The 14,779-nt window shown below is 38.0% G+C and overlaps 1 protein-coding gene across 1 annotated transcript in view; it reads left to right on the forward strand.

Moving 5' to 3' along the window:
• The first annotated feature begins 10,954 nt into the window (after positions 1-10,954).
• Positions 10,955-14,779, forward strand: part of parp8 (poly (ADP-ribose) polymerase family, member 8) — a 33,892-nt gene continuing 30,067 nt past the window's right edge. The window contains exons 1-2 of the mRNA XM_056745471.1: positions 10,955-11,637; positions 12,128-12,182. Of these exons, the coding sequence (XP_056601449.1) occupies positions 11,547-11,637; positions 12,128-12,182 (146 nt within the window). The 5' untranslated portion in view covers positions 10,955-11,546. The remainder of the gene's footprint in view (positions 11,638-12,127; positions 12,183-14,779) is intronic.

Consider the following 14,779-nt stretch of genomic DNA (forward strand, 5'->3'; position numbering starts at 1 on the left):
CTTGGGATTCAGTTTATGCATAAAGCAGCTACTGGTATTAGAAGTATTATGAATAAGGTTATTTTTTATTATGTTATTTACATAAAATATATAAATTATATTGGTCTGTTTTCCTCTTTAACATATCACATATTAATCATATTCAAAATTGATGTTAGGTGACTGTCCTATTGTTGCTGGTCTTGTCAAATATGCTAATATTATTAATATTTCTCCAAGGGAAAATGAATAAACATTAAAAAGGACATTTAAGTAAGATTTTTGCATTTCAATATGTATAAAAACAAGGTTAAGGGCCATTCACATTTTAACGATAACTGTAACTATAACTATATTTGCTTCCACACCAGCGGACGACAGTGATAAGGTTATGTTTGCACTGTTGCTGTGCACGCTGCAGTGTTCCCAGTAACTAAAGTGAATGGAGATGACCTGCTGCTGATGCTTTTGTTTTCATTTCCTTCTCACAAATAGGACAGCAAAGGTTGGATGCTCTCTCTGAAGACGCGCTCGTGTTGGGGATGTAAAGCATATATTTTGCCATCTTGCTTCATTAACGTCGAATATCGTGCCGTATAAACGCACAGCTTTCCAACCACTACAGTCTTTAATCCAGACATAAAACACTCATTGAGATAACCAATAGTCAAACATTATCCGCCAGAAACTTTCTGACAGTATGTTTAATCGTTTATCAACTGGGAACAAAATCTTTCTGAATTTGATCCCAATGATATCGTTCTCTGTAGCTTTATCTTTGTAGTTTTGGCGTGAACCATTTCACATTTTAATCTTAAAGAATTTAAATTCCTAAATAATTCTCTGCAGGATTTCGAACAACTGCCTGAGCAAGAACTTTGCTGTCCAAAATGGACTGGAACACCACATTATCATATATCATGATATCTACTTAGCAATATTAATTGAAGACCGATGACACTACAGCATAAGAGAGTGAATTGAGGTGAAGGGTTGTTTGCATCTTGCTCCATTCCAGATGGTGGCCACAGTCTCATGGGAATCATCACCACCTCACTCCACCTGACAAAGAGTTCATTCATCGCTGGCAGACATTGATCTCCTCGACGATATGCTTCTGTGATTAAGTGATTAAGACATGGCAGGTGATTTAAACTGTTACGGTTGTGTTTGGCATTTATTAGGATAATAAATTGCACCAAACACTATAGCCTGTAGCAGCATACAGTGTTATCACAATAAACACGGTCATGTGGTAGTGACAAATAATAACAAACCCAAACTGTATGCTTTTGACATAATATAGAATTTCATACCTTCATGCTGCTCGTCATACAGTGTAAAACTGCTATTGACTGATATGACAACTCAACAAAATAAACTACATGTTCATTATAAAGGGTGACCTTCAGTATTTGGTAGAATGATATGGTCTTATTTGTGTTTAACGTTGTCATTTTAATCCTTAAATTAAAAAATACAGGCCTGTAAAAAAAATGCTTCCTGAATTTATATAAAACTGCATGAGGTCAACTGTCAATTAAAAAGGTGACTCTTAAAATGTCACAAGTTTCAGTTCTTGCTCGTTTCCTGTTCTCTATTTTCACAGTCATGTGATGTCAAGCCACAACCATCTTTAAACACCAGCCAGCAGGAGAAAGAAATGCCATGTCGCCACCTTGCTTAATACTGCGCTACATTACAAAATGCAATATTTTTTGTTTTTATGTTTTCATTCATTAATTTTGGTGAAGATTGTGTTGAATCCCGTGATCGCTTATTGGTAATTTTTGACATGATATCTGTGCAGATCAGATTAAATGCCGTGTGGGCAGGTGCATAACTGAATGGAAAGATCAATGGTCTGTGCACCCCACAAACGGAAAATATGAGTAGGTGTAAAACACGTTTACACCTTTTTTTCCATTTTTTTTTACTTTTCCACTTTGAGGTAGACTAATATGTGAAGTTGACTGTCTGAAGAGTCAAACAATAAATTTATTTTGTTCCGTTTTCAAATGTAACATTCTGTGTCATTCTGCAAATACATTTCCCTAAATCAGTTCTTTTCATATTGGCACTTTTTGGTCCTTTGAACTTCAAATATCCTAAATATATTCATATTCCATAATTTCAAGGATGAGTCGAATGACTTTACAAGAAGAAAATTCAAACAGGCTATTTATTGAGGTGTGCTATTAAAGAGATAGTTCACCCAAAAAATCTGTCATGAATTATTTCAAATCTGTATGAAAATCTTTGTTCTGTTGAACGCAAAGAAAAATATTTTGAAGAATATTAGCAACCAACATTTCTGGGGCATCATTGACTACCACTAATAAGGTTGTTAAAGGTGACAGAACAGTTTTTTGCTAAATTCTTAAAAACACCATCTTATGTGTTTTAACAGAGCAAAAATAAATACAAACAATAATTATTTCGGTAACACTTCAGTATAGGGGACAATTCTCACTATTAACTAGTTGTTATAAGCATGCCTATTATTGGCATACCGACTGTTTATTAGTATGTATAAAGCACATATTCTGCATGACCATACACTACATCCCTAATCCTACCAAATACCTAAACCTAACAACTACCTTACTTACTATAAATATGCTATAAATTTAGAGTTTATTAGGGAAAAAGTCGTAGTAAATTGTTTGTTAATGGCATGAATTGCCCCCTGTACTGAAGTGTGACCATTATTTCTCCGATGCAATGGTGCCACAGCACATTTTTCCAAATATCTTTCTTTGTGTTCAACAAACTTTGAAACAACTTGAGGGTAAGTAATTCCTGACAGAACTTTTCATTTTGGGTGAACTGTCTCTTAGAAGCTCAGACTCCATCCATGTCACTCAGATTCATTCATTATATGCTTGTTTAGAAGACTATACCACCAGCTACAAACCAAAGGACGTGGGTTTTTATGATATGGCTGGTACAAGCAAACTGGTCTTCAGGTAAGCTGTCTGATTGTTGTCATTAGAACTTGAGAATGAACAGAAACTCTATAAATCAATCTGCCTAGTGCCTTCTGTAGTGTTTTACTGAAACAAAGCAATGAAGGCTCCCTCTAAAAGGTCAGACTGATTTATAGATGATAATGAACTTTAAAAGTGAATCAAGACTTGAAACATAGATTTGTGTTGCAGGAAAAAGCCGTAGGCCTCCATTAACAGGGCACATATACTTACACTGCACACTGCTCATGTTCAACTAACACACTGTTAATGTGCATTATAGTGAATGAATAAGAAAAGGTGAGAGTTGCACCAAGTATTATTTGTTGTAAAGTGTGCACATATTTTACATCAGGTAATACAATACACAGAAGGTTCTTTGTAGCAAAAATGATTCTTTAGATTATTATTATTATTTAATCATTTGGCAGACGCTTTTATTCAAAGCGACTTACAGTGCACTTATTACAGGGACAATCCCCCTGGAGCAACATGGAGTAAAGTGTCTTGCTCAAGGACACACTGGTGGCGGCTGCTGGGATCAAACCAGCAACCTTTGATTTACCAGTTCAGTGGTTTATCCCACTAGACCACCATCTCACTTTCCAATCTTATGTGAGATTATAAAAAAGTAAGAAAAAGTTGGTTCTTTAAAAAAGCTTTGACTGAATGGTTCTTTGTGGAACCAAAGATGGTTCTTCTAGGCATCGCTGTGAAGAACCTTTTAAGCACATTTATTTTTAAAAGTGTATCGACCTGAAATTGAATCACAGCAGAGTTATGGACAATGATAAACAAATGCACATGAGAGCCTTATAGTCCAGCAAATAAGGAACAAAAGGTTGTATTTGCAAGGCTACATCAAAGGATGCAAAAAGGCAGACTGTTGAGGTCGAGAAATGCAAAATGGCCTAGTTACTCTTGTAAATGCAATCAGGAAATCAACAGGGTACCACTAGTTTGTGTGATGGAGAATGGTGCTTCATGCAAGCTAAGCTAATTGATTACTGTACACATTTGCAGTTATTTGTGAAAGAGGGCAAATGACAGCAAGTAAACAAAATGAAAATGAAATGAACGCACATACATGCCCACTGGGTGAGGAGTGACTCTCTGGCCACCTAACAAATCTGTGACCTCAATTCTCATCTGGGAACATATTGGTTTTGGAGAAAGGGTTTCACATGGCACAATAACAAATGGCATGCTCATTCCAACTATGAGTTTTTATTGGACTTTGTAACTTCCGATAGAAACATAAACACTGTGCTTGTATGAGTATTAGGTACAGAAAAGTTGTACGTTTAGTGTTGTTACCTCTAGACCTCTGCCCACCACCATGTCACTCGAAACTTTAAAAGACTTCCTGTTCCTGTGGTGGAAAAAAGGTGTTACTTTCGAAGAGTCCATACAGCTAATAAATAATGCATGCCAGTCATTGGTTAGATACAAAAACTGTACCACAACAAACAACACGAGCATAACTCTACCACAACAAATGTATTGCATGGCCCAGTGGTTCTCAAACTTTTTTGTTGAAAGGCCCCCTTTGTGGCCCCCTTTAACTGAAACGCCCTTGTTACTGAGATAACATTTGTTATTGACACCAGGCCTAGCGAACGTCAGGTTCTGGAATGCATCTATTTATGACGACATTGATAGTTTGAACACTGCCTCCATAGAAAAATATCAACAACTACTTCTCTAGCCACGCCCACTGGTTTTCGCATGACAATTCTGAAGTGGCGCGGAACCAGATAGAGCGAGCAAGCAATAAACAAACATGCCGTTAAAGATAGCTAAATACTGTGACAGTCGCTGCATAACCGTCGTTCGGATTTTGACATAAGTAATGCGTGGTTAAAGTTTAATTTTAAAGACGCTCCAGCTCATGTGGGAAAAACATGAAGCATTTGTTCGTTTCATTTCTCAGAGGATTACTTCGTGAACAAGCCAGAGATCGACACTGGATTTGTGGAGAGCCTCAAATTAAAAAGCGGTGCTGTGTCGTCAATATTGGATCCGATAGGAATGATGCAGCAATCTTATGTGAGTAAAACATTTTCGTACTGTGCGTCACTATTTCTTTGTTAGAGATCGCTTGATGTGCCCTGAGCACTGTCGCACATGATAAGTATTACCTGGGGACCTCCAGTCATTTGTAATACATGCAGAGGTTGTCTGTGGTCTTACGCTCGTGCGAATCGCCATCTCTGTGATTTGGTGGGCTCATAAATGTTTTCAACATTTTATCCACCGTTTGTAAATAATGGAGGCTGTTTTGAAGTGTTTTTGGTATTATTTCGGTTAGTGGGTGATATCCATAAGTTACCGGGAGTCTCCCATTTCTTTAATATATCATAGAAACTCTCGTAACATTTGAGACCCGCGATCGCGGTGATCTTTTTTCCGGTTCGCGAACACCGATCTCAAATGCAGACAGGTACGGTCATTTATCATTGAACGCAATACAACTATAGGCTATACAAACTATACCCAAGCCTTGCCATCACATCCGGGAAATGTGGGGATGTCATTTATAAATCACAGGAGGTCTCCAGATAATACTCATGCTGTGCGAAAACTGTGAATTGTGCTCATGTGTAACCTAATGTTACGTCCCTAACCAAATTCACAGAAGGCTATAACTACGCAAACTGCTATCCAATCAAATCACTGGCCGTTTACTTATAAAGTCTTCACTGCGGCATGTCCATTAAAACTGAGCGTTTGCAGAGCTGACCTCAAAACCCTTGTAGAAAATAGCCTATTACTTATTGATTCTGATGTAAAAACCATCCAAACGTCATAAGTAGTCCTCATTTAACAGAATAAAACAATTAACAAGCCCAGTTCATGAGACCTTTAAATTCCAGATGTTATAATATTGCAGAAGGAAATCTCCTAAATAAAAAGGATTCTCACATCAAACACACCTTTGAGAACATTTCTCACCCAGTCTGTAAAATAAGTTTGTGCTATTGTTTAAAATCTAATTCTGATATAATGAGCATCAAAGTTTGATTTCAACCATTAATCTCACTATGATTTCAAACATTGACGTGGTTTTATTCAGTCAATATTAAAGATATCCAGCTCACAGAAAGGTCTTTACATTATATAAGATGATTTATACGATGAATCACAATAAAGACTTAAGCTGGGTTTTCTCTGACTGGGTCACATTTTTAACAGAACCATAATTCCCACCAGATAATTGGGTATAAGGTTTCCTAAAGAACGGTCATGGAGTAAATACGTTTCTGCTATCAATAAAAAGCCAATTCCTGATGATAAAAACAATAAATAAATTATAAATTTACAAGTGGTCCAACAAGCACTTCCAAAGGTGTTCCAAAGGACAAATTTGTTTCACCCACACACAGTATCCAGCTCTAACCTTCAGAAGGTGCAAAAAAGATTATTGGTAAATTGAATCTCTTGTTTCCAGACCCTTAGGCACACTTACCATGCAGACGTGCTAATAAAGAGCATCAGAGTGCATATGTGCTCTCACAGTCACCAACTGTTTGGCTCACTGTGAAATTGCGATTAATGAGCCGAGTTCAGCAAGGAGTCAACGCAAAAGATGTTGGACTCCCCACGAGCACAAAAACACTCTTCTCTTTTTCCTCAATCTTCCTGATTCTGTCTTACGGTCTCATTCTCTCATTTTAAACTCTCTTCCTCCCATTGCCCAGCTGACAGTAAACACGTGTGCTTGTCTCATATATGTACTTTTTAATGTAGTGCTTTCTGGAGTGCACCATAAGTACAATCCTGCTCAAAATGATCTTCTATTTTCATCACCACACTCCCTTAATCGTCCCCATAATGGTATAATCAAAGGAAGGAGAGCTGAATGATGTGTTGATGGCGGCGGTAAGGAATCATTAAGAAAGTTCTGCAGCGCACACCAGTAGCAACGACTCCATCAACATTGCATTGAGATGAGATGTCATTTACGTGAAAGAGAAAATGATGAGTGTGTTTGCGCGTGTATTCATCAGAACATGCATTAAATCCTCAATCAGGGCTCGTATGATTTGAGGCTCGATGCAGGAAGATGGATGTTCCTGCCACTGCAACCATCAGCAGAGGCCCTGCCTGTTTGGGCACAGCTGGAGGGGTCTCCTTGGAGCAACTCCAGACTGGTGAGCCACCAGCCAAAGCCCGGATGGAACTGTTAATCAAAGTGCCACTAACACAGCCATACATCTTCAGGCTGGACAGGCTGCTGTGGCCAAAACTGGGCCCTGTACAGTTTCTCCTCTCTGGTGTTAAAAGGAACCTCAGTTTTATTAATGCAATCTCTTTATGCTATGTTAAACAGACATATTTTTTCATGTCACTTTTATTTATGTTGTTTATCATTGTTAATGGCAGGAAGTTATATCAGATACATCTGAGTTTACCTTATAAAAAAACATATACGTACCATGGTACAAAAACACTTAACAAAAGAAACTACATTTACTATTTTATAATTAATTCCATGACTAATTTTAAGTGGGGCAGAATTTTACAATTATACACAGTACACAAATATTATAACATAAACTTCATGACTTTTTTTCGAGTTGCCTAATGAGTATGAATTCGTTCGATGTGAATCATACAAACGATTATTGGAAAAAACAATACTTAAGCCCTTCCCCTAACCCTTATGTCACTGGAGCAAATCGTACTAAAAGGTATGAATAATGCAGAATAAATAAAAAAGAAAATAATAATTATGATTTTATTTAACAGGATACTCCTCTTGAAATAGTTTTCCATTAGATTGTTTAAATATTACCGCATGATGGTGCTTTAAAAGTTCCGTTTTAGCAGCATCTAGTGGTGAGGTTGCGAATTGCAACCAACGGCTCAGTCCACCGCTCACCCCTCCCATTCAAAGCACTACATTGGTTGACACAGAATGTTTTTGTCGAAAGAGATAACATAATTGGGTGTTTCTGCAACTACGGGCACTTTTGACTGTCCTATACAAAAACAAAAATCAACCCCTGTGAACTTTAATCATCAGGGTCTGAAATACATATTATAAGGTCAACATAATTACATGGAGTCATTAAGATTTTTAACTGGAACATGGTTAATTTATATTTGTAAATTAATATACAGGAAACCTTGAAAATGTGCAGCTAATTGGCAGGTAGTAAGGTTTACTACATTCATTTAGACTCTTAGGATATTAATATACATGAATTAAACAGTAATAAACATTTATTTTCAAAATGTAGTTCAAAGTAGAGAATTACTAAGCTGTATGGTAAGGACACACAATAAATACTGACACAGAAAAGATGATATTTACCTTATATTTTTGGGATTTTGCGAGTGAGGTAGCCTAATTTCTGTTTCCATAGAAACTAGACTTGTTTGTCTTTGATAAAACTTCATTATAAACTCAAAAGTGTAGTACAGGCAGATTTACTTCATAATATTTAAAAAACGATCATTAAAATATACAAAACATTTACAATGCTGTTAATGAATATGTAATTTTAACAATTCCATTTTAAATAATGTCAAATTGTAATTCTAATTGTAGTGTGACTAGGGTTGTGGGAAATGAACAGAAACGGTGTTTGGACCTATAAATGCTATATAATTTATATTAAACCACATACATCATTAATTGTATATTTTTTCAAGGTGTGTCATGACACTGATCATATATTTTTACAGCGTCATATCACACATTTTGAAATAAATCTAAAATTTAAAAATGTTCCTTACTTTCCTTCTGTTTAACCTCGTTGAGAGTTGTATTGTGTCTTATGCTGATATGAGTATCCGTTGGTCTCCATCTCAAGGTTTATACTAACGTCATGAGACAATGTTTTGATACTGTAATCTTAAATGGTTAAAAACACATATTGAATCTGTTTCTAGACTAACAAAGTTTGACAGAGCTTGACTGAGCATCCACACACAACTGAGATTATTCAATAAATCATTTGTCTGTCTATTTAACATCACTTCGTCTCCTGCCTGCTGTTCTTCCCTACAGCTCTATATCTCCCTGGTGGTTGGGTTAAAGGATTGACTCACAACGGAGTTGATATCTCCAGGTGTAATTTGTTCCTGACGGAGAGAGATCTAGTGAAACTGGACTCAAAGTTTAGATCTATAAGATCTACAAGCCATATCTCATAGTTGGATCTATCAAAGGTCTCTGAAGACATATGTGTATTATATGTGATTTATGTCAATAGATCCTTCGAAATTTCACACGTCACACCTTTAAAGATAACTTGGCACTACCCTGATAGCATGTCCATAAACATATGGTTGACAAGGGAGGGTGTGAAAATTTCACTGACCAAAATTTTAAACTCAACACTTATGTGTTTGCTCCCATTTTTAATGAGCTGAACAAAGATGTAATAATTTTTCTATGTACACAAAAGGCCTATATCTCTTAAATATTGTTCACAAATCTGTCTAAATCTGTGTAGCGATCACTTCTTCTTTGCCGAGATAATGCATCCACCTCACAGGTGTGGCTGTGATGCAGTTTAGACAGCATGATTATTGCACAGGTGTGCCTTAGGCTGGCCACAATAAAAGGCAACTCCAAAATGTGAAGTTTTACTGTATTGGGGGGTTCCGGGCGGTCTGAAAACCACAATGTTGACATCTACAAACCGCTCACCCATACAACGCCATACACACTGTCTGCCATCGACACTGTACAGTGAAAACCGGGATTCATTCATTCAGTGACAGATGGCGTCAGGTCGAGACCCCGATGAGGACGACAAGCAAGCAAATGAGGTTCTGAGACGGTTTCTGTCAGTTTGTGTAGATATTCTTCGGTTATGCAAACCGATTGCTGCAGTAGCTGTCCGGGTGGCTGCTCTCAGATGATCTCGGTGGTGAAGATGGCGGATGTGGAGGTCCTGGGCTGTGTGTTTACAGTGGTCTGCGGTTGTGAGGCCGGTTGGATGTAGTGCCAAATTCCATGAGACGCCCTTGGAGACAGCTTATGGAAGAGAAATGACATCCAATTCACAGGCAGCAGATCTGCCTCCCTCAAAACTTGCGACATCTGTGGCATTGTGCTGATAACACTGCACATTTTAGATTTAAGAGTGGCCTTTTATTGTGGCCAGCCTAAGGCACACCTGTGCAATAATAGTGCTGTCCAATCTGCATCTTGATATGCCACACCTGTGAGACTGTTGCATCATCTCGGCAAAGGAGAAGTGCTCAGGTTTGTGAACAATGTTTGAGAGAAACGGGCCTTTTGTGTACATAAAAAAACTCATAGAAATGAGTTCAGCTCATGAAAAATGGGGGCAAATGTGTTGCTTTTATAAATTCGGTCAGTGTACATATGCGATTGGATGCATAGCCCAGATAGCACAATCCACCTGGATTACGTCTATTTGACGTCTGCATTTACATCTGAAAGACATCTACAATACATAGTTTGCTCATCTGCAATACGTCTCGGAGACGTCAGAACGTCTGTAATACGTCTGCTAAAGATCTGGAGATCTGCTGCGTAAAAACATCTTAGAAAGAGCAGCTTTACATCCTTTCTAAATCATAAACATCTTACAGACATCTTCTAGACGTCTAAATGATGTCTGACAGCAGACATCTCCGAGACGTATTGCAGATGAGCAAACTATGTATTGTAGATATCTTGCAGATGTAAATGCAGACGTCAAATAGACGTAAGCCAGCTGTATGTGTGCTATCAGTGGGGTGATGGAAAAGTTGATTGACCATTCCACGTAAAATTCAGTGGCCATATGCTTTACAACATTTACATTTAGGCATTTGTATACATTTATCCAAAGCGACTTACATTGCTTCATCCTATACATTTTACATAGGTATTTGCAATGTGGGGTTCGAACCCACAACCTGTTAACGCAATGCTCTCAGCACTGAGCTACAGGAAAGCGGTAAAGTAAAACAATTTTCTGGTACAAAACGTCTTTGTCCCTGGCTTATTTGATAGTAATAGCAATAAGAACGCATTAATGAACAATGTCTGCCGAGTAAACAGACCGATGCAATGCAACATTTCTTCATGTTGTTACTGGGCAGCGGGCACATTTCCTTCAGCAAAATCTTTAAGATGCTGAACAGACTCCGAAGCATCCGCCTCTGGTCCAGTACGCACAACGGCAGCAGCCGAGTGGACGCGTGGGGAGAAAAACACGTCCATGACATCATCCGCCTCGTTGTGATTCCCGTTCCCACCGGGTTCATCTCGTAGATGCGATCGCAGGATTCCCACACTAATTCTCCCCGGCTCTTCCCGTAACGCTCCGATGCTCGTGCCCGCGTCGGTTTCGACATCGCCATTGTGCGGTTAGCAGAGTTATGAGGACGACCGAGAGATGCTTCCGGTGTAACGTTAGAAGTGATCTCTCCATGAGCAAGAGCTCTCCGCTGTGTCGATGCGATCGAGGCTATTGTTAGACGAGATGAAACGGTGTCGGTTGGCGTGACACACCTGGAATTATCAAAGATACATCAAAGCGCGTATTTGCACTGTTCCTCATATACATCGTGCCTCGTTGTCCGCCGAACGCAAGTCAAAGAAGCCCTTATAGTGTGTGTTATTTCATGGGGATGTGTTCAAGGCAAGAGAGGATTCAAAAAGACGTCGACATCGTAATTCAAAGGTGTAAGGCAGAGAAAGACAGCCTTTATTCTGGTAAGTTTCCATCGTCTCTTATTAAGAGTGCTGGACATGTTCCGTCAATACGATATATAAGATAGGGAACCCGAGCTCAAGGGTGTCAGTTTCACTATCGATCTCCTTAGAACCACACAAAGCTGAAAAACATGTATCTAGGCGCTTCAGTTTAATGTCTCCTGGATTTAGGTGTAATGACCAATTATGCAATAATCAAATGCAACCGTCGGCCTGCCAAAACGTGCCATTATTGTCATATATTTTAGAGTAAAACGCTCAGTTAAAACATATTAAGACGCTTTTCTGGTGTTGGGATGGGCGTTTGGTCAATGCGTGTTTGGTTAAGCGTAAAGATGCTCATACAAGTAAATAATCATCAGCTATCCGTTGAATTCTTGCCTATCCTTCGTCACTGGAGATCCCCTGTTGATGTTGCCATGGAGACTACACTTGTTGAAAGAGACTTTTTGTGGTCATTTTTCAGCAACATCTTGATTGTGTTTTTCAGACTTTCGATTCTCCGACTCCACCTTTACGTTCACCTATTCAAAAGGACCTAAAAGGTAAACCTTTCCCTGTGACTTGTGTTGTATTTGTCTTTATTGGAAAGAGAGATGTTGTCACAAACTGTTAGTGTTAAAAAACGTCAATATGTTGACTACGTATGGGACAACAGGCTCATGTGCATGCTGGATGTTTGTTTCTTTGAGTGTTCAGTACAGGTCCGTGGGTATTATATCTATTTCGTGTGATACCTCATCAAGGAAGTGCCCACATAACAGCATGTCGTCGAGACTGCTCACTTTGCTTTGGTGTTTTGGCAGATGAAATTCTGATCAACATTGCTTATTTAAACATATGGAGCATTAGGCGATGATGTCAATGATTCACTCATACACTGTACATGCACTCATTGAACGTAAAGATGCCACTGTATTCAAATGTTATTTAACTTGCTTGTGACTATTCAAAGCAGTTTTGGGAAATGGTTGTCATATGCCTGAACTAAACAAAGCCATCTGTTTTAAAATAACTTTTGATCTCTCGGACAGCGATAGGCCTACAGATCGGATTTTATGGTAAAGAATGTCATTAACGTGACCTTAAATAGTGTCAATGTATGACAAGACAAGCTTACATTTAGTTAATCTATTAGATGTTACGGGAATATGTTACATCGTGGACATGTTACTTCAAACATGTATGATTTTCTTTAATCTGCAGAACACAAAAGAAGATTTTTTGAAGAATGTTGGTAACCGAACAACATTGACCACATTGACTTTTATGATATGCACACAAAAACCCTTAAACATTTCTCAAAATATATTCTTTGTGTTCCACGGAAAAAGGTTTTGAACAGCATATGGGTTAAAATGATAATATAATTTTTTTGGGGCTATCCCTGAACTTTGAAATACGAACTTCCTTTGGACTAACCTGTGAAAGATTGGCTTCGAGTGTTCAAGTGGCAAGTTTTGTCTTACAGAGTCTTGTGTCTCGGACACAATATTGTCTGGTGAAAGGTAACATGAGAGGAACAGCGTTGCCCTTGTTCTTTCCCAGGCCATCTTTCCATTCTTTTGACCTATTTACCACAAACACGTCAGATATGAAAACATATTTTTTTGTACCCTTCCCACAGATTGAGATGTGAAATGGACAGGGATATTTACTTGCTGAAGTTGCAAATTATGTGTCATTTTGTACCCTCACTTGCCAATGATGTCAGACAAGACACCAAACTGAAATTTGAGCTTTAGGCCATTTGGATGAGTAAAACATTAAAAGCTACAAGCCTTCGGTACAAAGGAGCCCTGTTGTAGTTCTTTCCTCCCTATAGTCATGCAAATGTTATGATAAATATGCTAATTAAAATGAATTGTCCAGGATAGCACTTCAGGCTCAGTGGAGCAGTACTGATAAGAAAGTCTTGGGAAGATTTATGTATGCAGAATGGTGGTTCCTGTCTTTGCAATAATCGTCTTTAATTAAGGTCTTCAAGTTTTAATTTCCAAGTTTTAATTGCTTATGGAAGTATTACTTTTCATGTTTTCATTGTAAATTTCACTCCAAAAACCCAGTACATGCAAGAAATATATTTGCACTTGTCTAATTCTGTAATCTAATTCTGATTGTTACCGAGAATCTAAATCACATTATCCAGTTTTATTTACATTTCAGCAATTTTTAGCGTTGTGCTAATTCAGTTGTGTAGTAATGCTGCACTAGATCAAATCTGGATTAATGTGTTCTGAATTTAAAGGGAGTTCCTTTCTCCCTCTGTTAAAAAAATTCTGCAAATGTCACTCTTGTTTTTAGAGGAGGTGCCATGCATTATAAGCAGGAAATGAGCTGTCAGGCTCTCTATGAAAAGTCATTGCGCCTTGCATTAAAAGGAAGTAGCACATTTCCTGTTTGTAGAGTTTGCAGCATCAGTGTCTTTACTTGGAGATCCATGTTTGTGTGTAGTAATGTAAGGTCCTATTTCTATCATTTGATCATTTTTTTATGTTTTGTTACTTTAAAGGAGGTAACCCAGAAATTAGATACCTGATATTTGATATAACATCTCAAAGATGAACATTCACATGGACATCACTTTTGTTATGTTACCACCACACTAGGTGGAGTGTATTTCAATCTGTGAAAAGAATAGACAAGCCCAAAATCCCTGAGATGCAGTGCTTACTCATGAATAATCTATACCCGAGATCAGCACAAATTATGTTTGCATTTTATCATCTTGATTAAACTGAATTAACATAATTACCCTGAATGCTAAATTGTGACGAGCCTTAATTAAAATGAATGTTGTTGCATTTGATGTCAATGCTGGAAGACCACTGGGAATAAATAACTTTGGGTTAATAAGTATTAGGTACCCATGCATCACCCCATCAAGTAAATCAAGAAAATATCACCATTTCTTAAAATCTGTTTACAGAATGGAGATCAGTTGGAGGTGTTGCAGTGAAAAAATTTGGCATGTCCGTGTTGCTTTGGACCTTTTTGACAGTTACGCCAGTAAACCACAGCATCTGTCAGAGTGCATACTTCACAGTTTAAACTAAGCCAGTAGTAGAGTCATGCCAAGTTGTTGAATTAAATATCCTTTTAAGTGTAGTTCTACTGGAACCATGCGATGAGTTATCAGTTT

Source organism: Triplophysa dalaica, chromosome 4 (assembly GCF_015846415.1).
Source record: "Triplophysa dalaica isolate WHDGS20190420 chromosome 4, ASM1584641v1, whole genome shotgun sequence".
Taxonomy (NCBI): domain Eukaryota; kingdom Metazoa; phylum Chordata; class Actinopteri; order Cypriniformes; family Nemacheilidae; genus Triplophysa; species Triplophysa dalaica.